Source organism: Drosophila innubila, assembly GCF_004354385.1.
Source record: "Drosophila innubila isolate TH190305 chromosome 2L unlocalized genomic scaffold, UK_Dinn_1.0 4_B_2L, whole genome shotgun sequence".
Taxonomy (NCBI): domain Eukaryota; kingdom Metazoa; phylum Arthropoda; class Insecta; order Diptera; family Drosophilidae; genus Drosophila; species Drosophila innubila.
Window position 1 is genome coordinate 18,508,693 of NW_022995372.1, and position 27,950 is coordinate 18,536,642.

General features: G+C 35.5%; 4 protein-coding genes across 4 annotated transcripts in view; 2 read left to right on the forward strand and 2 right to left on the reverse strand.

Moving 5' to 3' along the window:
- Positions 1-1,383: 1,383 nt before the first annotated feature.
- LOC117780292 (voltage-dependent calcium channel subunit alpha-2/delta-3) overlaps positions 1,384-27,950 on the reverse strand; it is a 48,816-nt gene continuing 22,249 nt past the window's right edge. Inside the window, exons 4-17 of the mRNA XM_034616755.1 lie at positions 20,085-20,195; positions 7,040-7,516; positions 6,699-6,980; positions 5,803-6,510; positions 5,292-5,505; positions 5,017-5,222; positions 4,720-4,937; positions 4,208-4,240; positions 3,839-3,943; positions 3,082-3,343; positions 2,533-3,021; positions 2,315-2,470; positions 1,672-1,828; positions 1,384-1,612 (exon numbers count right to left, since the gene is read on the reverse strand). Coding sequence (XP_034472646.1) covers positions 1,419-1,612; positions 1,672-1,828; positions 2,315-2,470; positions 2,533-3,021; positions 3,082-3,343; positions 3,839-3,943; positions 4,208-4,240; positions 4,720-4,937; positions 5,017-5,222; positions 5,292-5,505; positions 5,803-6,510; positions 6,699-6,980; positions 7,040-7,516; positions 20,085-20,195 — 3,612 coding nt within the window. The 3' untranslated portion in view covers positions 1,384-1,418. The remainder of the gene's footprint in view (positions 1,613-1,671; positions 1,829-2,314; positions 2,471-2,532; positions 3,022-3,081; positions 3,344-3,838; positions 3,944-4,207; positions 4,241-4,719; positions 4,938-5,016; positions 5,223-5,291; positions 5,506-5,802; positions 6,511-6,698; positions 6,981-7,039; positions 7,517-20,084; positions 20,196-27,950) is intronic.
- On the reverse strand, positions 15,268-15,587 carry LOC117780296. Its single transcript, XM_034616760.1, has one exon. It carries the CDS (start codon positions 15,543-15,545, stop codon positions 15,369-15,371), a length of 177 nt encoding a protein of 58 aa, XP_034472651.1. The 5' UTR covers positions 15,546-15,587; the 3' UTR covers positions 15,268-15,368.
- Positions 23,697-24,395, forward strand: LOC117780294 (C-type lectin 37Da-like). Its single transcript, XM_034616758.1, has 2 exons — positions 23,697-23,797; positions 23,851-24,395. The coding sequence occupies exons 1-2, from the start codon at positions 23,710-23,712 to the stop codon at positions 24,303-24,305; spliced, it is 543 nt and encodes a 180-aa protein (XP_034472649.1). The 5' UTR covers positions 23,697-23,709; the 3' UTR covers positions 24,306-24,395.
- LOC117780295 (C-type lectin 37Da-like) lies at positions 24,878-25,553 on the forward strand. The gene is made up of 2 exons (XM_034616759.1): positions 24,878-24,997; positions 25,051-25,553. The coding sequence occupies exons 1-2, from the start codon at positions 24,910-24,912 to the stop codon at positions 25,503-25,505; spliced, it is 543 nt and encodes a 180-aa protein (XP_034472650.1). The 5' UTR covers positions 24,878-24,909; the 3' UTR covers positions 25,506-25,553.

Consider the following 27,950-nt stretch of genomic DNA (forward strand, 5'->3'; position numbering starts at 1 on the left):
TATACAAGTTTAAGACACAGAAAATATTTTTTCTTTATATATTGTAGAAGTGTGTATATGTATGTGTGTATGTGTGTGTGTTTATGTGAGTTTATATACGATAGTTTATGTTGTGTGTTTAAATAGTTATCGTAATTGATTTTGTTCTCAGTAACTTTAACATAAAGTTTTGCCAAATTAACAACGATATGTGAAGTTCTATAATTTAATTTTTAAAAATTAAATGCTGCGCACATCTCAAATATTTTGAATTTAATTTATTTTTAAAACAAAATTTAATGTAATTAATAATAATTTTAGAATCTGTTTTTAAAATGCTTGCAATTGCTTTTATGGCTCTTTTGGGTTCTCCTGTTGATATATATTTACTATAATTTTTAACCTTTTTATATGTCAAAATTATGTTTTATAAAAATGTATATAAAATAAATGTTATTTCTTCTGCAAAACTAATTTGTTCTTTCATACAATTTATTTTACATTTGTATATTTTCATACATTCTTTTATATAGTTTTTATTGAATTTGTTTTTCATATTGCTGTTCAAAATTGGCTGCTATGCATATGTCTTCGATATGAACTGTTTGTTTTTTCTTTTCATTTTCATTTGTCCCTTTCTTTTCGGGTTTCTTTTGTTTATGTGCTTTTTCTTTTATACATTGCTGTTGCTATTTTCAAGTCTTCTGTTTGTTCAGTGAATTTGTTATATAATTTTTGGTTTTTTTTCTTGTGTTCTTTTGTTTTGTAAAATATAATACTCGATATTTTGTGCGTACGCAGTTAGTGCAATTTATGAATTCTGTTAACAAATGTTTCCCTTGCTATATAATTAAATTATTAAATGAAGTATTTCGGTAGGAATTTTGTTCTGTTTAAATACTTTCACAAGCTATTTACATAAACTGACAATATGGTACTTTGTCGATTTTGTTTCATATTTTGAATAAATTGTCAAAAATTAGTATTGGCTTTCGGAAATATTGAATAAATAAATTGCATGCCTTATTTAGAATAAATAAATAGTTAAATTAAGTATTCCTCTTTTACTCGTAGAAATATTTGATTTAAATTGTGAATCTCCGGTTACTGCACAACACACACAATATTAACTAATATTTAGCTAATAAGTACTTTGTCTAATTGTCAATGGAAATATATTCTTCTGCAAATTATTGTCTACAAACATATAGATATTTTAACTTTTAACTTTAGTTATAATTCAATTCAATCAAGAATTCATTGATTTAAATTTTGGCTAAGCAATACACGTCAATGGAAATCTTCTTTGATTTGCCTCGATGAAAATTAGATCTCATGCACTGCTATAATTTTCTTCAATGTCGTAAAAAAGCATAAGCTTATCCTTTCCGTTATCTTGTTGCCTTTTACCATTACCAGTTGTGCATTTAGTGCTCGTATCACGCGTTGGCCAAGACAAAGGTCACGGTGACCATAAGGAGATGCGCCGCTATAACCGATGCCGACATTCTCAACAAGGTGCTGCCACGCCCACACTGCTGTATCTCAATCTCTTCAGGATGGTAGTTAATGCATTTCTTGGGCCGACGACGGGACTCTTGCTCCTGACTCTGTCTACGCGTGCTACAGGCTCCTGTTAAATCAGTTTACCATTAGAAAATACCCTTTGCTAAGATCTTTTTCTTTACATACCGACAATACCTGTCTCCTCCATGGGCTCAATGTCTAACTGCTTGGAACCACATGGACACAACGTGTCCACCACCAGCAATATGAGATTACTATGCGGAATCTTCTGCACACTAAATGGACGTTCACATCCCGAAACATGACAATTGGTTAATTTTCCCTGTAATTGAAAATAAATAAATTTTTAATATGAATAGCAAAAGTAAAAAAACTTTATTGAAGTCCCTAAAAAGGACACCATAATAATCTCGATTGTAACTCGTGATATTGATGAAGCTTTAGCAAAAATAAACTCACGTCAATATCATTTGTTTACATATTACACTGCCAATTGAAACCATCTTGATTAATTTAAAAATCCAAAACCTGCTTTAAGTATGGAAATTGTTACTTATTAGTAATATATGTTAATATCGATGATAAAATTGTTAATCAACAATTTCGCGTGGCTTAAACTAACATTACATTCTATCAAATACTATTATCAAATTGAAAATTCTTTCCATTTCTATTATATATTTTTGCTAAGTTTTTAACATTTAATTCTCATTCGTTGTACTTTTTTTCATTTTGTCTAAAAGGTGACGTAAAATATTAAATCAATACATAGAAAAATGATTAGATAATTAAAATATTAAATATATACCTTAAGTGGATTGTTCTGTCCGCCTTGATTAAGGCGCTCCGGTTGCAGCTTATAGAGATCGGTGCGCAGATCACAACGTCGCGCATTCTGCGGATCTGGAGTTAATCTGGGACCACTGTGCGGTTTGTGCTGCTTGGGTGGTGGCGTCGTGTATTCCTGATTGGAAACATATATAAATATTAGTATCATAGATTTCCGAAAGTCTAAGGATCACGCACCACATCGGCTGTGGTAAAGAATTCATCCAATTCCTGATCCACTTGCATGTTGTAGTCATGCTCGAAGGTCTCCTCGTACTCCTCCGAATAGTTGTTCTCTACAAAGACCACATCCCCGTTGTCATATGTCTCGTAATCGTCTTGTGGCCAGGCGCGCAGTGAGGCAGGCATAAATGACAACCAGGTGGCGCTTAGTGCCACCAAATGCTGGAAGAACCAGCTGCCAATGCGATGTGGTTTCAATATACCCCCCGCTGCCGTATAGGGATTATCGGAGTCGGAGCAAACGCCCTGATAGTCATTGACCGTAACTCGCTTGTAAATGCGATCCTGTACCAAAGAGTCCATAATGGTGCCATCAATTTGGCCAAAGAATTTGCCCGTATGCTCCATTTCCTCAGAGATGATCACAAATCCGCTGTTATCCAGCACATAACAATCGAGATTATCGGAGGCACAGGTTCTCTTACAGCCGGTCATGCCAGTGCACTAGAATAAATGAATTGACATCATGTAAAGGATTATAGCATTAATGAAATATTTCCTCACAGTTGATGTAATATTAATAAAATGCTTGGCCAGCGAATCATGTTGAAACTGAAGACCAACAACGCCAGCTGACGCTTTGTGTCCACGATGTTCCACGAAAATGGCATGAGATGCCGTCACCAAAGTGGCATTCGATTTGATGGCATAGCCGGAGCCGAAGGGTACGCTATACACGAAACTATCCGGCTCCACAGAATGCTGATCCACGGCACGTTTGTACCATGAGGTGTCCATGGCGCGCACATTGTCCTCGCTGAAGTGGCTGTAAGAATAAAACGATTTAAATAAAATTATGAAATAGTACAATGAAATTACCTAAAAGTAGTTCTTGAATGACTAAAATTTATTGAGCTTATAAAAGCTTCTTTAACGCTTAATTAAGGTTTATTTATTTCTCTTATCTACTTTCAAAGCTGCTTTTTTTGAGAAAAGAGACGAATTCCAGCCTTAAATTGGAGACAATAAGTTCAGCTCTCGTAAAGCTTTCAATAACTTTCAAAATTAATTAAGCAAGAAACAAAACTTAGATTTTTATTGGGAACATTAAGTCAAGCTTATCAAAGTTTAGAAAAGCTCTCTTGAAGCATTCCAAACATTTAAGGAAGCTCAAAAAACTTTATTCATTTTCTTAATTTGAGCAATAATAATAGCTCTTTAAAGCTTACTAAAAGCTCATTTAAATCTCCGTTTGAGTTACCTTCAGTATTCTTTACTTTCTTTACTTTCAGCTTTGAGATACACTACGAATTTTACTTACGGTTCAGGCGTATCCTCTGGTCTTTTTATATGATCAATCCAGCGTAGAAGGCCAGAACGTGTAGCAACAAAAGAAGTGGCCACTACAAATTTCTGATAGCCTTGCCTGTGGTGAGAGATTGTGGAAACGATTAGTAAATTCTAGTAGTGATTATTATGTCAGCAAGGACTCTAGCAAATGCTGTTGCAAAATTTGCTGCAAATTCTCAAAGGAGTTTTGGCTAATTTGTAACAAAATCTCAGTTGAATTTCAACGGGAGTTTTTTTTTAGGACTAGGATCCGAGCATCATTGTGTGTATGTTAGTGGTTCCTCCAAGCGATTGCATTTGTTGAAAAACTAATTGAGCAGGTTAAATACTCTTAATTTACCTCTTCAAAATGGCCATCAATGTGGCGATTGGACTAAATATTTATAAATTTTTGAAAATGTGCATTTAAATTATGTGATAGTATTGCATTGTAAATAAAATATATAAATTATTTATGCAGTGTGGAAAGAACATATTTTGTAATTATGATTAGAGACAATTTGGCGGATGCAAAGAAACGTTTTGTTTTTGCATTATAGAAAATAGAGTGAGGGAAATATATGCAAGAGAAAATTTTTTGGTGCTTTAGTGTTTGAAAAGAAATTGTAAGAGGTAATTTGCAAAATATCTTTAAGCAAACAAAACCAAAGTAATATAAAAAAAATTAAAATTAAAAAAAAAAATGGTAGTAAAAAACAAATTTGTTGTTGTAAAACATTTTCAAGAATCTAAATAAGATTGAGTATTTAAAGTAATATTTAATTTATTTGGATAACAAACTTAAAGAAATGTAATTAAAGAGTGCTTTTAAAAGTAGAAAAGCAATTGAAATGAAATAAAAGTTAAACTTACTGCTTATCTTCTTTGCCATTTGAGGTGCCAGTTGTATTTCGGTCCAGACCATCGGTAACCATTGCATCCCGCACCAAGCTCTGAATGAGGGTTCGATCGCAATAATAGGGCTCGGCCTTGCGAGAACCCTGAACATTCAGATGCTGTGCCCCAAAGTGGGTGGCACTTGACGAGGTGCCATGCAAATTGTGATGCGGCTGCGGCGACTTAGGTCGCACCTACACATGGAGAAAATGGGCGACAGATTAGTTTTAAAGGTCTTACATAGTTGAAGCTTTCTGTTGTTGGATTGCTTACCGACATCCATTTCCAGCCGGGACGTCCAGCGCGTGCCAGAAAGTGCAGAACCTGCTCCTCTGGCGACCCAAAGCTGGGCTCTTGATCGCGCGAAGTGTATTCTCCTGAGCTCTCACGCTCCTTCTCCAAGTCACTGACGCTATTGTACTCACAGTAAACCCAATCGGGATGTACGCGCCAGTTGTCCCCCTTGAAGTATTCGGTAACTAAATAAAAGCAAAGTAATGCACAAATATAACAACTTAAATATCACAATTCAATAAATTGAAACTCACCATTACTACGCGAATGACGAATCTCCTGTTGGGAGACCAACTCATGGCTGCCGTACTTCTCCGGAAGCACAATAGCCAGCGTGAAGGGCGTGTCCTCGATGGGACCGTAAAAGTAGCGATGGGTGCGAGTTGAAACTCGCTTCGATTCGTCATAATGATTCAGCACAGTGAACTCTGTTTCTCCCTCCTTGGGACGAATCATGTCACTGCGCATCTAACAAATTAAAAAAAATATATTTTTTATTTAAATTATCTAAACTATTCAATTAAAACCCCAATTTAAAAAAAATCAGTCACTAACAGTTATTAATTTGAAAATAATACTAAAGTAAAAACTAATGAGTCGAAATTAGAAATTATGTTGAACATAAAATTAAAATATAAATTAACAAAGTTTAAATTTAACAATACAAAATTCAATACATAAATAAATAATACAAATAAATACTTATGGCAAGACTTGAAATCCTTATAAAATCATATCCCTTTCAGACTGATTCAGTTAACGCACCTCATTAAGTAGATTCTTGTTCATGTCGACTACTTCATGGTCATTTCCCACTTCCGTTTCCGGCAGTTCCAACTCCGTTATGTCGACTGAGGCGTATTTCGGTCGCAGTTGATCGATGTACTGATTGCCATCGCTTAGAGGTCGCAGATCCGGATGGTACAGCACACGCCCATTGTTATCGACGATAAACGAATATCCATTCGGTCCCAGCTTGTGCTGTGGTATCATTTTGCGTATCTCCTCGATGGGCACATCGGTGCCAACGACTCCCAACAGATTCGCCACGCGCACCGAATGATTTCGTCTATCGAAGACCGGAGTTGAAACTGTCGTAACCAAACGTCGTTGATACTCCGAATCGCGTCCCAAGCCACCCGATTTGCCAGCGACAAAAACGGGACTCCAGTGCACCGGATGATCCGCCTGATACATGATCATTGGCCTTGCCATAACCAGAGCATAATCAATGACCTTCCGGCGTGCCTCCTCAAAGTCATTAATCTGCACAAAGAATCCCTTGTTGGAGCAGGCCATCTCATGGAGATTACTCCGACTGCCCGAATCACTGCCTATCAGATACGTGAAGATCCTTACGGGCATGTGTGGCCAATTATACTGCTTGATGATATCCTTGTGCGACTCCGAAGTGCTTTCCGTTATCAGCATTATGGCCTGATTACACTGACTGCCAGCTCCGGATTGATTGTACTGATAAGTTAAGAGGAAGATAAGGAAATTTTTATATAATTTTAAAAATTTCTTAGTATTTAAATATCAACAATTTTAAGTTAGATTGGTTTTTAAACAGTGAAAAATAATAATAAAATTATTATGTTAAGTTAGATTTTACACATTTAAGCAATCTTTTCAATAAATTGTCGTAAGATAGATTTTACCTTATGTAAGAGACTGAATGCGTACTCCAGTCCCGCCGTAAAGTTGGCCGTATCCTGCAGTTTAACTGCCTTGACAGCGGACTTAATTTCCTGGACATTATCGGGCGTGGCTCGTACCATGCGATCCTTGAAACAAGGCACAGGAGTCTTGACCACCTCTGAGAAGGTAATTAGATTCACATAGTCATCCTCGCCGAGTGTGTCGAGTATATTGAAGGCTACAGCCATGGCCAGATCAAAGGACTTCTCCGACATGCTCGAGGAGGCATCGAGGAGAATCATCTGAAAGAAGAATAAAAGCGGAATTATTAAATAACCAAATTAATATAGACTCTACTCACAATATCCTTTGGCGAGGAGGCCGCCTGCACGAACCAATTGTGTGTGCGAAAGTCATGGATTAGCTTGCTGCCCTTGGAGCCCTCGGGGGGCCAGGCGGTACCCGGGAAGCGACGCAGGAAACCGGATGATGAGCCAAAATATTGCCAGGACAATGCCGGATCTCGCTCCAAGTTGTTCTGGAAGAGTGGATCCAAGTGGGCGCTCCACTGCAATGCCGATTTCACGTCCGTCTCATCCAAATCGACGCCGTGCGGCACCAGAATCGAGCTTAGACTGAGATTCACCGGCAGACGCTCGAAGCGCCGCATGAATCGTATATCCATGTGACGTGCTCCGTCCGCCAATTTGCCATCGGCATTATACTCATTGATGCGTCTTGCATCGTAATGCTGCTGTCCCCCCAATGCCCCAGCCTCCGAGCTGCTCTGACCCTCCAGCTCGGAGAGGGCCGCCTGCTCCGCCGAGTCCATCAAACGCTGCAAGAAAGAAAGAGATGTAAATATTAGTATTATACACGTGTAGTACTTTCCCCACATCTCGTCTCATGCTCATCAATCTGTTTAATTTGGACGCTAAAGTTTTCGCAGATTTTCTTTATGCAATTTATTCCCTTGACGGCGCCTTAAATTGCACAAAGCGCTCCCAGTTCAATAAGCAGAGTTTACTTTTCCCTCTTCCTCCCTCTCTCTCTCTTTCCTTTTTTCTGTTTTCATATTTGTATTTGTAGGTATGTGTGTGCCTGTGTGCATGTAATAGTTTGTGTATTGAAAGAAATTCAAACTACGTGGGATATTAGTGAAAATAAATTGTAGTGCACACTGAATGCAACGAATGTTTAAAAATATGAAAAATAGAGTCGCAGTCAAATATATTGCTATAGAAATTTAATTAAGAGTTGTGATCAGGAATAATAACTAAAGATTATTTAATATATGGATATAACTTATTTCGTTTTCATTTTTCCAGTTTTATTTTAAATCTAAAACAACAATTAATGAATTGTTCATATTACAATAAGTAACATTAAGTGAATCGTTCCTAAGGACACTAACACCGAAGTTCTATACATTTTTGGTTGGTGTTCGTTTAGTTAGTTAGTTTAGTTTAGTTCAGTTTACAATTCTGGAGCACCATTGAATATAACTAACAAAATAAGGTCAATTATATATCTCATTCTCTCAAATGTCGTAAAGCCGCATCTAAAAATAAATTGCTATCAAAAGTATGGATTTATATATTTGTAGAACGAAAAAATAATAAAATAATTCAAGTATCCTTCTCCGAAGTTTCTACATATTTTCTTATAATTAAAATACTTTTTTTTATTTAAATCCTTTGTTATTTATATTTCTCTTCACTTTTGTTTTTATTTTTTTTAGATTCTTCTGCTATAGCTTTCCACATATTATAAACTTTTCAATAACTTTTGAGCCACTGTGCCTTAGTCGGAGCTTTTGCTTTTTTAACTTGGCGCACAAATTATTTTCACAAGTTTAACTTGAGTTTTTGGGTATTTGTGTTATTTTTTTTTTTCCAAGAAACAAACAAGAACTTAAGCTGCAGTGAAATTAGACGCGACGAGGATGACAAGAAACAGGATTCTTGGGTGCGGGTCAAGAAGATGGTGGCTAGCAAACACCTGCAGTCACAGACACTGCTCCATGCATGTGTGTGAGGATGTGGGAGGAATGGGCAAGGAAAGAAATAGGAGAAGAGAAAACAGGAAAACAACGTAGACTGCCTTTTGCTTGCCTGGCTGCACCTGAAGATGCATCAACAGAGGAGCCAAGGAGCACAGGTGAGAGCGACTGAAGAACTGAGACTGGGACTGAGCACAGTTTCGAGGAGTATGTGGGTGCATTTGGAATAGTTTCACTACTTTTTGCACAAATGTACATGGGGAAGGAGTAGAAGATTTCAATGTAAATTGGCTGCCGTTGGGCAAAAGCTGCACCACGGGAATGTGTCAGAAGCTTAGACAAATGGCGGCCAAGACAAACTCAAACTCGGTCAGACTAGACCAGAGTCGACCGACCAGACAGTTGGACCTGGAGCAGAAGCAAAAGCAGACACTGGCTCTTCAGATTTGAAAGTGGCCACAGCAAAGGCATCATCAGGATAAGTAAGAAAAAAAAAAGAACTGTAGTGAAAACTTTAGCTTCGCTCGCTTGCAAGTTATTTGAACAATATTCGAGTAGCCAAATTAGTTAAGGAGTCTTTCCAAGTTTCACCAAAGTGTTGACTATCAGACAGTTAAGGCATTAAATAATAAACACTAACACAGTTACTAGTTAGCAAAGTCAAAAGTCTATTGAATCAGTGAATATTGTTAAAAGTAAGGAGAAAGATTTCACTTTTATAATGCAATGCAAGTTAAGATATTATTCACTCATATTTCTTTTTGAGTATAGAAGCAAACTTTGTATAAAATAAGTTTATAGAATGAACTTGTTGTACTTATTTTCAAAAGTAAGTAAGTACTTATATATACATAAAAAAAAGTATGCTTATTCTGTTATCTAATTCATTCTTTGCTAGACTTCATAACTGGACACGGTCTACAACTGCAAACATGTGTAATCGCAATGCGTGTAACAAGTCTGAGTACAGAATATAATACAACAGAAAAGCACAGAATAGAATTGAGTGGAACCAGACAAAACATGGCCGTGTATCATAAAATATTTTTCAGTTTTTCTGCTCTTTTTTTTCTGCTATATTATGCACTTATGACAACAGTTGGACATTTTGTAAAGGTCGTGGCTGCTGCCAAGAAAGGGTTGAGTTTTCTTTTTGCTTCCTTTCTTTTTTTTTTGTTTCTTTTTGGTTGGGGTTGAGTTAGTCTTGGGGTTAGCACGGGAGTGCTGCCTCGCTGTGCAATGCCCTCGCACACAATTCTCATTTGACACCAGCTGGTTGTCTGTCCCGGCGTCAGCAGCTGTCGACATCTTAACATTCAAAAGCCAACAATGACAACGACGACGACAACAAAATCATCAACAAGAGCAACAACAACAAAGGCGATGGCGTGGCAAATGCGACTAGAATGCATTGCTCAAACTTAAGGGAGTTGCCGGAACTAGTAAAACGCAGCTATTTGCAAAAGTTATGCGAACCGGTTCCGAATTCCACTTTGAATACTAAAAATATGTTAAGTATATGCTCCGTATGCAGCTCCAAAAAGTCTGCTATACCATATAAATATGGTATTGTATTTTTTATTTGCTTAATTAAATTTTCCTAATTTAATAAATGTTTAAAAAGTACAACATTTTTATTTTCTTAAAAAAAATTGATATACAATGTAAGTGATAAATGTTTAGTATGCTAACTAAAACAAGTTATATTCTGATACGCAAACTATAACGCAACTGTTAAACATGTTTACCAAAAGGATATTTATAATACTAAGCCATTTTGTGCAAGGAAATATAAAAATCTCCCTTTGTAAATGTACTTTAAGTAGTTACACTTTCATATGATAACACACGCAGTGCGCTTACCGACTGACACGCAGATAGAAAGCGCAGTGAAAATGGCAAAGAATACGAGATAAACGGAAAGACAGAATGTGCGTGACAAGTGCAAGGGCGTTAATTTGAGCAAAACAACGCCTGAAAGTATAAGACAATTCACAAAAATAGTTCAAATGAACTCGGATTGCTGTTGTTAAGATTTTGACCATTTCATCGCCTAAACTTACAGTTGGCGTATGAGTGATTTTTTTCTAAAGCATTAGTGCTGCTACTACAATAATACTATTGCAACTGATGCTATATCTTTTGTGAGGCATTCAGACGTATTAGAAGACTCAACAAACTTTGCAGAAAATTTTAATATATTATATTTTAAAATATCGCAAGACACGATAAATTGTTTACTAAAAGAAAATTGAATGAATTAAAAATTGCTTAATCATTTTCTAGATAAAATGTTGATATTTGAGTGAAGAACGTATAGTAAGAAAAGAGATGACGATTGAGATTCAGCGATATCTTCAACTGTCTGCTTCATTTTGCAGCTTTTATTATTTCTTTTGAATTTATTTGCAATATATATTTGCCGCCTGAGTGCACGTGCCAAATGCTGAGGAAACAACTTGTAATATAAACTTGAAATATATATTAGGCTTTTCCAAGAGATTAGTTTAATATTTGCGTCTTTAAGAAAGCAGCGACGACTTGCCATATGGATTCATGGACACATGTATGCTCTTATAAGAATATAGAAATAAGTTGAAGAAGGCGACAGAAAGCGACTTTTCTGTGGATTATGCCAACTTATTAGACGTGACTCGAGATGCGACTGCAAAGAAGGTGACTGTCGAGCAAGCGAGGTGAATAAGCAACTGGCAAATAGACTGACATCAAGCCTCTGACCACCTCTCCCCCAGCCTTACTGTCGCTCCTGTCTGTTGGGCATTTTGCAGCTACAGGAGTCTGACTGTAAGACTCCGTTGGTGCAACGACGACATATTCAGAATTGATGTGGTTTACTTTAAGGATTATTAACGCATTTCGAGGCAGTGTACGTTGTGTTGCGTTGCGGTTGCTTGTGAACTCTTGGAATATTTTTACGAGTCTCCTTGTCTTTTTTTCGCGTTTGCTTAAAGTCTGAAGAACTTGCACTGACTGCTTCAAAGATTATGCAATATAAAATAATAGGTTTCTCATGCTTTCCTTGTATCTTTGTGTATGCTTGACAATTGGTGACCATATACAGTGTCTGTTGTGCCTGAAAAGTGCCTAATAAGTTGATGTTTTTCCAAAAAATTATTTTCCCCTAGATCTAAATATAAAAAAAAATTTAAAATTTTAAATCTGAATCTTAGACTTTTAATCAAATCCTCATATCGGTACTAATACCGTAACTAATATATATCCTTTTACCGAGCCGGAACCGACATTGGCTTTGGTTTGATTTCCCTTACAATAGATTATACTCCATCTGCTTAGTTGGTTAAGTATCTCATAAGTTGTAATTGGTAAGCTTTTTTAGACGGTTACAGAATTCAATTCATTGTTAAAATTCCCAGGAGTACGAGTCCATCGCAAATATGATATCCGATACAAGTATTCACTTAATAAACATCCCAAACCAATTACAATTCGATATGCCAACAGTTGCTGGCTGATTGCTGGTCGACTGTAAACTGATGGGCACTTAAATGCTCATATAACAACACATACATGGAATACACACACATACATACATATACATATGTATAAATATGTATGCATAAAATAAACAGCAAGCCCATCAAAATTGCAGTGGGGCAAATGTCAATATTGGACAATGGAAATGAGAGGCAGGAGGAAGGAGAAGAAGCAGCTGTTGGGGAAAGGATAATGGGCAGATTGGGAGGATTTCTCTGACAGCTCTAGGATGCATTGCAATGCTTTTAGTGTGAAGACATTTGCCAGACGTCGGTTCGGTTGCCTTTTAACATGTTTCTATTTAAGAAATGCAGGCTCCAGACTCGAAGAGCATTTCAATACATTCTCAGTACAAATACACACACACACACACATGTACACGATAAAAGCCCAACCCGTGCACAATGTCAACGTCAAAGTGCAAGTGGCATTATAGCAAAGGAGTCAACAACAACAAGAATGATGACGAGCAACGAGCAAAACAGAGACACACAATGACAGCCGACAAGAGACTGAGAGAATGGAAGAATGAGTGAGAAATGGCCCAGAAATGGGCGTTTATTTTGTGAAGGCAATAAGAGAGGGAAATCGAGCAAAAAAACAGCAACACTGCAAAGCTTTTTGCCATTAAATGCAATTTTAAAGTCAATTTAAACTTCAAACTTAACGCAAATAAAGCCTGTCAACTACAGACAGAACAACGCACTTTCTTTTTCACTCTCTATCTCTCTCTCTACCTCTCTCTTACTGACTCTTTTGCCTATTGCGAGGTCACAAAACTATTAGCGCATGCTGGGGCGTAGCTAAACTGTAACGGCATATTGACAGCGCGTCGAGAAATTGAATTAGCAGGATTCGCTACGTTGGCCACCACATCAAAAATTACGCATACGTTGCGTGTGACAGGACAGACAGCAACACGGCAGCACCTGCAAATGACGCCAGTACTATACATATGAAGGTGTGAGCTGGCTGGGTGTGCGTATGAGTAAATATATATATGTGTGTGTGTTGCTGCAGTTACCTTTGTGTTTACAGGCAATTAGCATTTTAATGCCGCCAACAGACAAAGGCAGCTGCAGGTGCCGAAGCGAATAATGATGATAATAATGATGATGATGATGACAATGATATTGATGATGATGGAGTTGCATACCACGAAGCACTGGCATGCAAGCAGCTTGCCAGTCAGTCGGTGAGTGCGGCTTGTGGGCGAGCTATTGCCACGCACGGATCGTTTCGTTTTTCATTATTTTTCATGTTCGACATGACTGCAAATTGTTTGTGTGGCTTGAACCGACCAGAGAAACACAAACAAAGAGGTGTGGAGAGCGAGAATGAAAGGCAAACAAAAATAACAGCAGGTAGTTGCAGCAATTCAAGCAACCAAGCTGTGGCTCAACCTTAAAGTCAGGATTGAATGTATCAAATTTTTGATTAATAATATTAATAAAAGCAGTAATCAATGCCTAACAAAATTATATAGACTAATTCTATCTATTGAATAAACCTCTCAACTTTCCCGATAAATCGAGCTTTCTTTTCTTTTTTATCTATCTTCATACTTCTCTCTTATATGTCCTATTTATTTATTACCAACAAATTAATATTTAATATTATTTATTATCAAAATGAATCATGGAAAACACGTTTTGTAATTTTATAAATGGATGCTTGTTATTTGAATAAGCTTTAAGCAATTCAAAGGCTTAGAATCTAAATATACAAAACAATCAATGCAAAACTTGTACATATGCAATACAATTCTAAGATTCTAATTCATGAATAACTTTATTTATAAGTGATTTGATTTTAAAATTAATAAAATACTTTGCAGCCAATCCAAATATAGGTAGTTGTACTTTTCATCATTCCCAAATTAATTGTTATCAAACTCACATTCGACTTAGCTACACGCCTGACATTACGAATAACATTATATTTTTCTATTCACTGTCATTATTTGCCAATGCCATTGCTGGATGTCGTCGTGTCGTTCCATTGGTCAATTATGCGGGCGTTGTGTGTTTAAGTAACATCACGTATACGCGATGACAATGCATTCGTTTTAGGTCAGTTGTGTGCGTGTTGACAAATAGATTCATAATGTGTAATAGATGAATAGCGCGACATAAAGCATCACTAATTATTTGATTGGCTTAACCGATTAGAGCAGACAATTTACATAGATCTAAAGTATACGATTGTAATGAACCCAATTAGTTTTGACCAACAATGCGGCAATCAATGACCCATATCAAAGCTCATGATAGCACACAGTATATAAGTTATTAAGCTGCTGATAATTGTTACAGTTGAAAGATTTAGAAAGACATATCGAGAACTGATTAGTCAGAAATAATTACCCGAAAAATATAACTCCGACCCCGAAAATTGTTGCACGTATATATTTAAGTGTAGATATCTCAGTCAATACTACAAAATACAAAATTTTTATGGTGTTTCCCAAGAAATTTTTTTAACTAGTTAACATAATCTTAAAATGCATTTTATTCTCAGTGTTTTGGATAACAAAATTTAAACTTTTGGCATTTATTTGTATTCACGCATTTTTATAGGTTTTATGAGAACAAATTCGATGAGGACATCCCAAATTTATCAGTGTAAGGAATTCCCTACATCCCTGGGAATTACCAGTAACGGCATCTAGGAGCCTAGGCACATTGTACCCTACTGTCGAATGCGCTCGACTAATCCGCTTGTTTTTAAATTAATTTAAGCATAACCCCAAAAGTAGGCACCAAAAATTTAATACCATTGCAATGGCAAAATAAAAATATATATTTTCAATTGGGTCTGGCAACGCTGTGCTGCCTGCATACCACAACATTTGAACAACTGTATTATTTCCTTGTGATTATATGCCAAGTCAAGAATCGCGCAAATGTTATTATATTGTGCGTCTTTATGATCCTTTCAATTAAATTCCCAATTTCGTTCCCTTGTTACACTGAAACAAAGTATTAAAACTAGTAAAAAGAGCAAAACAATTATGATATAAAAGTATTTAATTATCTAAATTCACATGTACATATACTAGAAGTCTGATAGGCGTAATAACTATGTTTAATAATTCTATATAAACCATTGTTTTCTGCAATAACTAGCACATTTATTCACAGGTGTGTTACACAGTTTACATAGTGCAGTTTTAGCCTTGATTCCGATGCTGTTTTTGAACACAATTGAACAGCGAATTCAGATCTTTCAAATCGATCACCAGATTCCCATTTCGAGCATAGAAGCCATCATTGCAAGCAGGAGCAGCCAAAGAGATGATCACCAAACAGCTGATCAATACCAAGAAGCAAAAAATTGTAGAGAACATTTTGTAGATACTTTGAATCGTGTTGTGAGTCGCTTGAAATGCAATTGCAAACTGTTTGTCAAAGCTGAATAGCTGCCAGCATTATATGTACATTACATCGATTGACCCAACGACGCAACGTTGTAATCTCATCGGGGCGATTCCCCGAATCAAGTTATAAGAAAATATAAACAGAAGATTAGAAACACTTACGATTGTACTCATGTGAGTTCACCGATTGTTAAACAATTATATTTGCATTAATTAAATCGCTCAAGCATAGACCTGATCTCTTGACAAGTTGCGGATATTCCGGTTTTATGCGCAGTATTGTTTACAATTTAACACACTATTGATGTGTAGTATACTAAAATGTATTATTTTATAACTTTTGCATATGCCTAGAAATAAACTCTTTTTATATATACATACAAAATGCTTATCAATAAGATATTATAAATGTTAATTTTTAATATATATTATTTGAGTGGCCTTTCAGCTTTCTGTATTAAAAATATTTAAAAGTATTATGAATCACGATTATCACGATAATGGCTTTGATTTCCCCTCTACTAGAACAACTATGTAAGCACACTGCCTTAGCTGAAAACTTGAATCATTTGGCTTCTCCGCTTGAATGAAGTCTTTAATTTATGCCGGGTATAGCCCATTGGGCTTACTTAAACAATTAAATATAACTATTAAGCTTTAAATTGAGTAGCAGAAATAAAAAAATAGCTTAGCTATTCAATTGTGACACTCAGAGGATTTACCCTGTAGCCATATATTAATCTGTCAATGAAAAGATTGTAAATTAACCTTGTGCTCTGGGAAAATTTTACCAAAAGGCGTTAAAAATCTAAAAGTGCGATTAGCAAAAATAAAAAAATTTAAAAAAAAAACTATGAATTTTAGAGCCACTTATACTAATTATAATTGTTTCTCTATGAAAATAAAAAAGAATTGGATATATTGGAATAAAATATTTTAAATATTCCCAAATATACTCCAATAAAATAATAAAAAAATAAAACCAAAATTAAAAACAAAAACCATAATAATTTCCAGAAATTTACAACTAAATATTTTTATGAATTTCAAACTTTGAAACTCAAAGTGGGACAAAATAGAAATTTTAATAAAAAATCATAACAATTAGAAGTAAATAAGATGTACGTAAGCGTGTGTTATGTTGTATGTATATCGAATAATAATAATAAAAAAAGGGATGCAACACCCTCCCTACACAATATATTGTGGCCAACCAGCATAAGACAAAGTCATACATAAGGTCACTTAATCCACAAAAGAATATGACAAAATCAAAAACAAAAAAAGGCTAAATAATATAAATAAATAAATAAAGCGACAGGGTCCAAAGTCAAGCACACAAAACTAACAACACAAACACAGTTTGTATGTGCTTGTGTGTATTATCTGCCTGGGTCACTTGTGTTGCGTTCTTCCTCGCACTAAGCTCTCGTATACAAAGTCAAAGCCACATTGCGTATACGCCATGTGCCACGCTAAAACTTAAGCCAACGTATGCAAAAACGATAAAAGGCACACTACGAGTATGTACGGAATAAAAGGCACAATCTGCCTTGCTTTTGCATCTTTTCCATGCTTTTCTTCTTTCTTTGGTTTGCAGTGCGTCATATCAGGCTTCGTCCATTTGTGGCGTTATCGGAGGCGTGGTCACGCGTGTGGCACTTTTGCAGCTCGTTGAACTTCAAGAGTTTTCAACGCTTGAATGGTAAACGTTTTGTTTTGCCTATGTGTAAGTCTCTGTTAGTATCTGTGAGTGTTTCATAAATGTTTCAAACATTTGGTGGTCAATCTTTTATTTGGCCGTACAAACAACAACAGCATAGATCTCGCAACTTTCTTTCCGGCTTTGGTGTCAGTTTTAACTTTTTTCTATGCCCTGCACTCAAATGGTTTAAGAGAGAATAATATTGAATGTTTTGTTTCGAAGAGAGGTAGTTTTGACAGTATTGAAGTTTGCTAAAATATTAACATATACGAAAAAAAAAAATAACGTTTACAGTATTACATTTATTTTTTATTAATAAATATTAAATTACGCTTATGCAGAACTCAATATATAAAAAATATCTAAAGTGGATTGCGTTAAAAATTATTTCAATTGTTTTTAAAAGCATCAAATCATATTTTTGAAACATTTTAGTTTTTGTTGATATTATTTATTTTTCTAAATTATTTTTTATACTCATGTGTATTTGCGGTTGATGCACTGCAAGTGTAGGGTATACTTATAGTCGAGATTTTGAAATTTAAGCGCTTGTTTGTTTGTGCCTGTTGTTTGCCGCTTTGCTGTTTTTGATGTTACCGCTCTTGTTGTTGATGTTGTTCTTATTTTTGTTGTTGTTCATGTGGGCTGATTTTTAATTAATGGTGCTTCGTATGCGTTTTGCGTCAGGGCCAAAACTTCCGGACTGCAGGAAAACAGGACAACAAAGCAAGCAGCGGCAGCTGTGCTCTCTCTCTGTCTCTCCCTCTATATATACACACATTCATACATATGAGTGGGTATATATGTGCGGAGGATTCGTTCGCCAAATAAACCCAAAAAAAAATAAATAAAATAAAATCGATATTTTGCGGAAATCATAAAAAAATATTTATGTATACCCACGCACTTGAACGGGAACATGGACATGGGTGGCCCATGACATGAATACAACGTGGACATGCGGCCAAACATCCACACACACACACATACCATCACCAACTCACATACATATAAATAAATGCTGGCCTTATGCCTTGATTATAACATTTAATTGTTTTGCGCCGAATTATTAATGATGACTGTACGTGTTTTTGTTCGAGTTGTAAATATTTTTTTTTTACTTCATCCAAAATGCTAAGAGCGAGTTCTCTCATAATTAAATAAAAAAGATTGCGAGAGTTTTCGGACGCACATCAAATTAATTTCGCGACAGCTATTCGTCTGATGAAATTCTGACATTCAACTGACAGACCCCAAAAAATCTGAAATGGGGACAAAGTCTGAGAACTCAACGGAAGTCTGGTAAAAGGGCGCAGTTAAAGCAAAATGGAAGTGAGCTCAGAGACTGTGTAGATACTTTATCAATCAATCAAAAAAATAAAGAGAAGGAGTAGAGAAGTATAATAAGTGGCTGTAAAAAAATGAGGAGTAAATACGAGTAGCTTCAGTTTTTTAATAGCAAAGTGCCTTTGGCATTTAGCAAAATTTACCGTGGTCTAAAGGCAAATAAAATAAATAATAAGAAGTTGTGAAATTACAAATAAAATTCTCAACTTAATTACTTTTGCGTATAATATTCATACATAATTTATACAGAATGTTTTGTTTATGAAAAGTAATGAGCAAATTTAAAGAGGTAAAATAAAATAAATAAATGTCACTATTTTCAAAATTAAAAATAAATTATGTTTTTAATTTGACGTTTAAAAAGAATATTAATATTAATAAGGGATTTATTCTTTTTAAATATATATACGTAGAACATTTTTATAAAAACTTAAAATTTTTGGTTGGACTTTGTGCACTTTAAAAATTTAAAGAAACACCTTTATGTATTCCATGAGAAAACGTAGAACATTTTTATGAAAAAGTTAAATTGTTGGTTAGATTTTGTGCGTTTTAAACATTTAAGCATACACCTTTATGTATTTCATGAGAAATTGGAAATTGATTGGCTTAGCTAATTATAACTTAGAGTTAAATCAAATATTTAAAACCTTATTGAACTTAACTTCTTAAGAAAGTTAATAACCTTTTAATAAAATTTTTTTTAAATGCTTAATAATCAAGGAAAGTTAAAAATAAGGAGACTGAATAAAATAACAATTAATTTAGCAACATTTTAGCTTGACTTGTGACACTGTGCTAACGCGGCGCCTGCAGCAAATTATCCTGGCAGTAAACGAAGTCTATTGATACGCAGGACGCGCACACTGGCAAACCACAAAGAGCAGGGCAAAGACCACAACACCGCAGAGGTTCATCCCGCTCTGTAGACTCTCAACTGACGACTGTCGACTGGTAACCACGGGCAACTGCCAACTGGGAAGTGGCCACTGCCAACAGCCAACTGGCAACTGCTAACTGCTAACTGGCAACTGGCAGCTGGGCGACGATTGGTGATGGCGCTGGGCACGCAGTAGCCGCAACAGCTGCGGGCACCATCAAAACTTGTCCTTGTGGCTGGCGCACTTTAATTTCAATTTGTCGACCCCTCAGCTCAGCTCTTGAGTTGCCGTTGTTGTTGTTGTTGTCTTTTGTTGCTGGGTATTTGGCTCACGGCAATTTATTGTTTTCCACTTTACGCCAATGTCCCACTGAACATCGCCTGCCTTCCTGTTATTGTTTATGTGTGTGTGGGTGTGTGTATGTGTCTCTGTGTGTGCGTGCGTGTGTGTGTTTAGTATTGGTCCTTAAATTTGAGAGTTTTGCCATTTGTCGCGTGCGCTTTGAGCTATTGAGCCACTTGTCAACTATAGGCACTTACGAGTTAGGGTAGCTAACGAGGGGAGTTTCACACTTACCATGACTGCGTTACGCTTGAAATCCATAAAGTTCTTAACCTCCGCCGCTAATTCACGCAGCAGAATGATGCCATCCTTGCGCTTCACTTCGATGTCATTGTCCTTAAAGCGCTGCAAAGAACAAGAAAAAGCAAAAGACGATAAAAATACGAGCACAAAGAACCAAAAATAAAAAACCGAAAAAAATTACAATTGTCAGTAATTTCTCGTTCTTACTGCAAACAATAAACTATGAAATTTATGTAGACGGTGGCCACGCCCACTACGCCACGGCGTGTTTCCCCCCATTTCCCCTCTTAGGTATGTAGAAAGGGTTAAAGGGCTATAAAACTTTTCCATTTGCCATTCGCTGCCGTTTATATTGTCGCACATAAAACTCTTATGTACTTCGGTTCGTTTCTTCGGCTTGCTGTGACTCTTAAGTTATTATAAAATTGATTTTAATGTATCTTATTAATTTAATATGATTTTCATTGGCCGCGCGTGCGGCTTGCTGTGGCAATTATGTCAGTTACTTAAGAGTTCAATTGATTCGGGGAGAAATGATTGCCGACCATCGGCACTTGAAACTTAATTTAAAATTACCAGGATGGAGGACTTAAAAATAAGCATCCGTTTCTGAGCAAAAGGATAATTTAATGGAATTACACTAAAGTATATTCCATAGCCCGAAGTTATAAGAAATTATTAACGTCGATTTTTAGGTAAATACGAATGAAAAGGAAACGACTCAGCTTAAGTAAATACTCAAAGTAATTAATTTTTAAGCTTTAATTTTATTTTAAATGAAAAGCTTAGCCAATGACTATATTAAATTAAAACATTTTCATAACGTGAGCCAAGTTTTTCTTCAGCAATTTAAACAATCCTATAATTATGAATTCAGTACATATCCAAATAATTCTCATTTTCAGATAAAGAAAAAGTCTAATTCACAATAATCCACTCTAATAAATTCAACTTAAATCAAAACCAATTTCAAAGTTTTCTTCACTATTTTAAGAAGATTCATATATGTTATATATTTGGTATATATTTGGTTACAAAAGAAAAAAGGAAAAATTGCTAAATATGCTAAAAAATTTTACATTTGATAAGTAGTCCTCCATTACTCATAAAGTCAATCTTTTATAATCATAATTTTCAAACTGATTAATTACCAACCAATTGAAAGTTCTATGCCATATTAAGGTTTTTATTATTTTATTTGGCACAGACGAAAAGTCCAAGTCCCTAAACCATTTGGTAATATCCGGCTAATGGCAGAAATCGTCTCTGGCAAATTCAGCGGACATAATTTGGACGTTTTAAGTCCCCATGTTAAATTTATAAGGCTCTCAATAGACACAAGCAACGATTGCTACATGCATTTGTGCCACTTTCTTTTTATCTTCAATCTACACACAGAGACACATGCTTACATAGATACAACACACATTCTAGAATCTAGAATATATGTGAGCACTGACATTTTCTTCAGTGAACTAATGAATGCCTCAAAGACTTTTCCCATGCAGTTTTAGTTTTAGTTTTGTGGCAGCATTTTGGCTCAAACCGCAAATGTTTGCACTGTCTCTTACGTATATGTATATATGTGCTTTTTGAGGGGGTGTGTGTGTGTGTATTATACACACAAAAAGGGAAACTCTGGCTGTCTTCTATGAGACTCTGCTTTGAAGGCATTTACTGTTTCTCAGCTCAGTCGACGTCTGCTGCTGCTGCTGCTGCTGCTACTGGCACTGAATCAGTTAAGAAAAGTTTTCTAATTAATTCGCTGTGGAAGCACACACCAATCACACATACACGTACAAAAATAGAGTAGACTAGAAATATGCTCGACGCGACGTTGATGATTACAAATGCGACGCCCAGTTACAAAAATATAATTTAACTGACATTTTTGTTGGAAAAGTGACAATTTTAATGCGAAAAGTGGGCGGTATGCCACGCCCAGTTAACAGCTAATTGGTTTGCCAGCGGAATTGCATAAAAGTCATAAAATGCATTTGCAGCCCAAACGATGCGGCTACGTAATTTACAACTGCCCTCCGAAAGTATGCAACACTTTTCTTACATTTCTCAGAAGATAGCAAATGGTATGGAAAAAAAAGAAACATGAGGACAATGTTGGAAAGAATAGAAAATCAGAAACACGAAATAAAAAGAAAAGAAAAACTCATCATATCTTTTATGAAAATGACATTTTGCTTGACGCCTTCGAACATTAAAACAAATGACGACACGTTCAATGGAAAGATGATTATGTTTCGCAATGAGATGTGTCTGTCTTTCCACCACCTCCAGCCCCTTTCCTGCTTCCTCCTCTCCACCCATCTTGCCATCAAATCAAAAGCAAGGAAAAGCAAAATGTGTCAGCCATTAACATGGCCACTAAATGCGTGTCTCGTAGCAGTCAGATACACATGTATTTGAGTGTGTGTGTGTGACCAAGAATCTGTGAAAGAGTATGTGGATGTGTGTGTGTGCGTTAGAAAGTGTGCTAGCATATGTTGAGGAAGATGATGCCAAACTTGCTTCTACATATGTAAAGTCAGGGAAAGAGTGTGAGGGAGAAAGAGAACCAGAAATTGAGGTAGATAGGGAGACAGAGGGAACTGTCTGCTGTGCAACGGCATGTGAAATTTAATTAGACACATTAAGCAGCCAAGTGATTTTTAAGAGGAAAACATGTATATAAATAAATAGACCAAGTCAATGGAATGAAAAGTCAAGAGTCTGTAAGCTTATCCTTAAATAATTACTTACACGTGTGAATGGTAAGCTCGAAATATTGATAAATTATCAACTCAATAGAATCAATTATCTGTGTAGACTTGACTTCATCAAACTTTGTTCACATTCATCAGGTAAATAAAATTATAATGGACTTAGATTACAAGTTAATCTAAATCTAACAAAAATTAGAGGATTCTTCTTTTTAGTTATAAATAAACGTGTCGAATCAACAGTCAGTTTCCAATCTTAAATTCTACCCACCTGATACGGATACGGTTCGGAATGTTTTTGATTGTAACTCTATTCTTTCTTATAAAATAAAAGATTATGCCACCTTTTTTTAATATTAAAAGTTTTCAAATTTTTAGCTACATATTATCCATTTGTTGTTCCATTGTTGTTATTCAAATACAACTTTTTCTCGGGGCCCTATTCTGGTAAACATATCACAGCAAAGAAACAGTTTTAGCAGCTCAATCATCACTGATGATGCTATCCAAAAATATACAAATTATTTCGAACGAGGAAAACAATTCAATAAAAAAATCAATCTTCCAAATATTCTCAAAAACAATAAGCAGTATAAAATAGTATTAGATTTGTAAAGATTTCAAGATTTATACCAATCTTAAATTTTAAATACTAAAATACTTAATGTTACACAATCAATTTTAGTTGAATTCAATACTTCGAAAATAAATTTGGAAAACAATTATTAATTAATTAAGATATGTAAATTTAAAATCTGAAAAGAGTATAAACGATTCGTCAAGTAATATAATTGAATGAGATTTATTTATACACATAATCATATTGAAGGAATTTATATTGTATAGCTAATGAATATAAAAGGAAGGCATTGTGCAGCACTTCCAACAGTTGGGTAAAAATGTTTCTTAAATACGCGTGTGTTTTGCAGTCTTTTGGATTGATATCTATATGCATGGCATATAAATTGTATCCAGTTATTACAGAGGGTGAGTTGAAAATGTAGTAAACTCAATTCAGGAACTACAATGTAAATTTACAGATATACCAGCCAATACGAATTTGACAACGGGTCCATTTGTTAGGATCGCATATGGATATTATTTCTTCGAGAGGAATCTGCAGAAAAACTGGTTCGATGCATACGAAACTTGCCGTAAAATGGATGCTGAGTTGATATCATTCGAAACCCTAGAAGAATGGAATGATGTTAATGCATATGTACGAGAATTTAATATTGAAAATTTCTACTGGACATCGGGCACAGATCAGGCTCAACCTGGATCACACGTTTGGTTTGTAAATGTAAAACCAATAGATAAAACCATGTGGGCATCAGGACAACCAGATAATGCGAGTAACAAAGAACGCTGTGTGGAATATAATTGGAAAAAGACTACAACTGCTTCCATGCTTAACGATAGACCATGTGATTTTCTGAATAGATACATTTGCGAAACACGACAACCAAAAACAGCATCCTTTGTTGTATGGTAATCAATTATAGGTTATTCTGTAAACTAAACAAATGTAATTTTTTTTATATGTATTTTGAAAATTCTAATAAATACTTTGGCATACAATGGGTTTGATATAATGTTGTTTTTTGAGAATTTAAGATTTTATACACTTGCTGAAGAAAATGTTTCTGAAATCTTTATTCCAAGTCTTGTGACCTGTGAATAAAAAATATATTTATAATATATAAATATATATCGTATATAAAAACCAGAAAAAAAAACAACTAAATGATATCACTTCTCACTTTTTATGCTGCCCAAAAGTTTTCAAATTTCATATAAGTATTCAATGTTTATTTTAAGCGTGAACTATGATGCCCCCATTATATTTTTCAAACAATTTAAAAAGGTAAACAAATATTCAAATAATCGCAAAGAGTAAATAATAATTATACAACATTTTTAAAGATTTTAGGTGTCTAAAATTAAAGAATATTATGAAAACTTCAAACAAAGAATATCACTGGCATATAATAACAAATTCTTTGTAATTCTCATGCTATATTTCTATATAATAAGGTTTTCTTGCTTATGGATATAAAAGGAAGGCACTGTGCAGCATTTTCAACAGTTGAGTAAAAATGTTTCTCAAATACGCGTGTGTTTTGCAATCTTTTGGAATAATATCTATGTGCATGGCATATAAATTGTATCCAGTGATTACAGAGGGTGAGTTGAAAATGCAGTAAGCTCAATTCAGGAACTACAATGTAAATTTACAGATATACCAGCCAATACGAATGTGACAACGGGTCCATTTGTTAGGATCGCCTATGGATATTATTTCTTCGAGAGGAACCTGCAGAAAAACTGGTTCGATGCATACGAAACTTGCCGTAAAATGGATGCTGAGTTGATATCATTCGAAACCCTAGAAGAATGGAATGATGTTAATGCATATGTACGAGAATTTAATATTGAAAATTTCTACTGGACATCGGGCACAGATCAGGCTCACCCTGGATCACACGTTTGGTTTGTAAATGTAAAACCAATAGATAAAACCATGTGGGCATCAGCACAACCAGATAATGCGAATAACAAAGAACACTGTGTAGAATATAATTATATCAAGACTAAAACTGCTTCATTTCTAAATGATAAGCCATGTGAAAAACTGAATAGATACATTTGCGAAACACGACAACCAAAAACTGTATCTTTCGTTGTATGGTAACAAAATGTTCTCAAAATGTACTGGCTGTACGCAATAATTGCTTATTCTGTTTGAATTTTTTTGACACATTTTGAAAAATATTAATATAATAAATAATATGCCACACCAATAAACACAATGGGTTTGGTTTATTTTATAAATTGAGAGTTGCAGATTTTATACACTTTACTTTCTCTTCTGTCGCTTAAAAATGTTATATTATAGTAAAACAAATTTAACAATTGTATCTCAAGGCCAGAATCTTATTTATTTATTATGTATTGCTTTAAATTTATTCTTGCACATACGCTCAGTGTTTATATAAATAAGCTTGCATATACCATATATGTATATAAATGTATTAAGCTGATAATATTTTCATTATGTGCTGCGATTGAAAATGATTTATAGCATCTCAAAACCATTAGCAACATTTCAAAATCAACACGATAATAGACGATGGGGAAGGCAAAAAGGGAGATGAGTGGAAAATTAAAAGCATGTCAAACAACAAACCACAGCAGGAATCAGAAACGAGAAAAAGTCAGCAGGAATTGGTAGGAAAATATAGGAAAAGTTGGGAGCAAGATGGTCGCGGCGATGGCCCCGCCCAAACTCGACGCCCACAACTTGTATGCGATAGCAACATTTTATAAAGCAATTTCCCCGGGAGCAACATCGAAATGCAATGCATGCCTGAAGGACATACGCGTGCTTGTGCATGTATGAGTGTGAGTCTGAGTGTCCTGCCAACACACACAAGCAAAACAAGTGGGAAAGGCTATTGTCGAGATCACGACCATAGGATACCCGTTACTTCTTTCAATATATATAAAAGTACTTTAAAGAAATTACCACCTAATAAAATGTGCTGCATACTTCAAGGTGACTGGTTAGCTTTGGTTAGCTATTCCTCCCGTTCTACTTGTTCGATCTTGCTGCGGTTAAATGATATTATAACAAATTTAAAACAAACTTGACCTGCTCTAAAGCATTTGGAGTCTGTGGGTGAAAGTTTGGTATCTCTATCACTTATAGTCTCTGAGTTCTAGGCGCTCACACAGACGGACAGACAGACGCACGGACGGACAGACGGATAGACACACAGAGCTATATCGACTCGACTGTTGATGCTGATCAAGAATATATATACTTTATGGGATCGGATATGCCCCCTTCTCCCTGTTACATACATTCCAACGAAAACAAAGTACCCTCTTACTTATTTTTAAGCAACGAGTATAAAAACTATATACAATATGTATACAATATAAGGCGACAGAGGGCGAGGGGCATGCGACATGTGGCAGCAACAGCGGGTGCAGCAGCCTCGCCACAAGCAGCCATAGAAAGTTTTTCATTTTGCGGTTGACTCTGGAATTTGAAAATGTTGCGCAAGGAGTTGCCCGAAGGCACCACTAACCAACCAATCTTGCCCCCTTCTGCCTCGACATCCACCCATCCAAGCTGGTTGCACGTTGCATGCGTGTGCAGTTGGCAGCATCAAACTTAAAGTGGAGCAAGGACAACAAGGAAAGGTGCAAGTGCTGCTGTTGTTGCTTCATCTTCACCCGCATTCCTGAGCTGCTGCTGCATGCCCCCAGTCTCTGGTCCTAAAAGTGCTGCTGCTTAAATTCCAGCACAAGTTAAGCAGCTTACGCATCCAGCTGCCTGCCTCACCTGAGTGATTATGCGCTCAAGTCGTTGCTCTGGTTGCACATCCCACCAAAAGCCAGCGTTGCAAGTCAAGGACTCTGCTTTCAAGAACCCAACTTTTCTCGCCAGGCCATGCGCTAATTAGATTTTAATGAAGATGTCGTCTGCTTCAGCTTCAGCTCCAGCTTCAGTGACTTCAGTTTCTGCCTCCTCCGAATGTTCCCTTGTCTGGCAACAATGTCGAGCATCAACGCACAAGTTTCCATGTGCATTGAAGCGCAGATTCCTTTACACGTTCCTCATTTTTACTGCTATACTCACTCCCATTTTGATTAAAGTTAATACTAGTAGTTTTTTCTTGCTGATTTACACATTTTTCATACATTAGTGTTGTCTTTATTAGATATAAAACAAAAAGTTTTAATTGGCAAGTTTTTTGATACCACTATTGTAATTGCCTTCATTTTAAAGTTCTAATTGCGCCCTTAAAGTTTTGGTTTACTGTTGTTAACTTTTATTTGAATGTAAGCAAATATTAAACAACTGCTTTCGCGTCAACAGATACTAGTAATTCAGTTATACAATTAAAATCAAAGATATTTATTTTTACTCAATAAACTTGCACATCTTTTATAAGATTTCAAAATTTTATTTGTATATTTTATTTAAAAGATGAGCATATAAATTGTTGGTGTAGGCAACAAATGATACGTGTGTGCCCAAAATAATAATCAATATTTTGTTATTTTCCTTGCACATTGACATTATTAAAAACTTGCTGAATTGGAAATTCCACACAATTTTCTCGCT

Coding starts and splice junctions, on each gene's coding strand:
- LOC117780296 (XM_034616760.1), bottom strand. CDS start 15,545: ATGTTCTCTACAATTTTTTGCTTCTTGGTATTGATCAGCTGTTTGGTG.
- LOC117780294 (XM_034616758.1), top strand. CDS start 23,710: ATGTTTCTTAAATACGCGTGTGTTTTGCAGTCTTTTGGATTGATATCT. Junction 23,798..23,850: donor GTATCCAGTTATTACAGAGG/GTGAGTTGAAAA, acceptor GTAAATTTACAG/ATATACCAGCCAATACGAAT.
- LOC117780295 (XM_034616759.1), top strand. CDS start 24,910: ATGTTTCTCAAATACGCGTGTGTTTTGCAATCTTTTGGAATAATATCT. Junction 24,998..25,050: donor GTATCCAGTGATTACAGAGG/GTGAGTTGAAAA, acceptor GTAAATTTACAG/ATATACCAGCCAATACGAAT.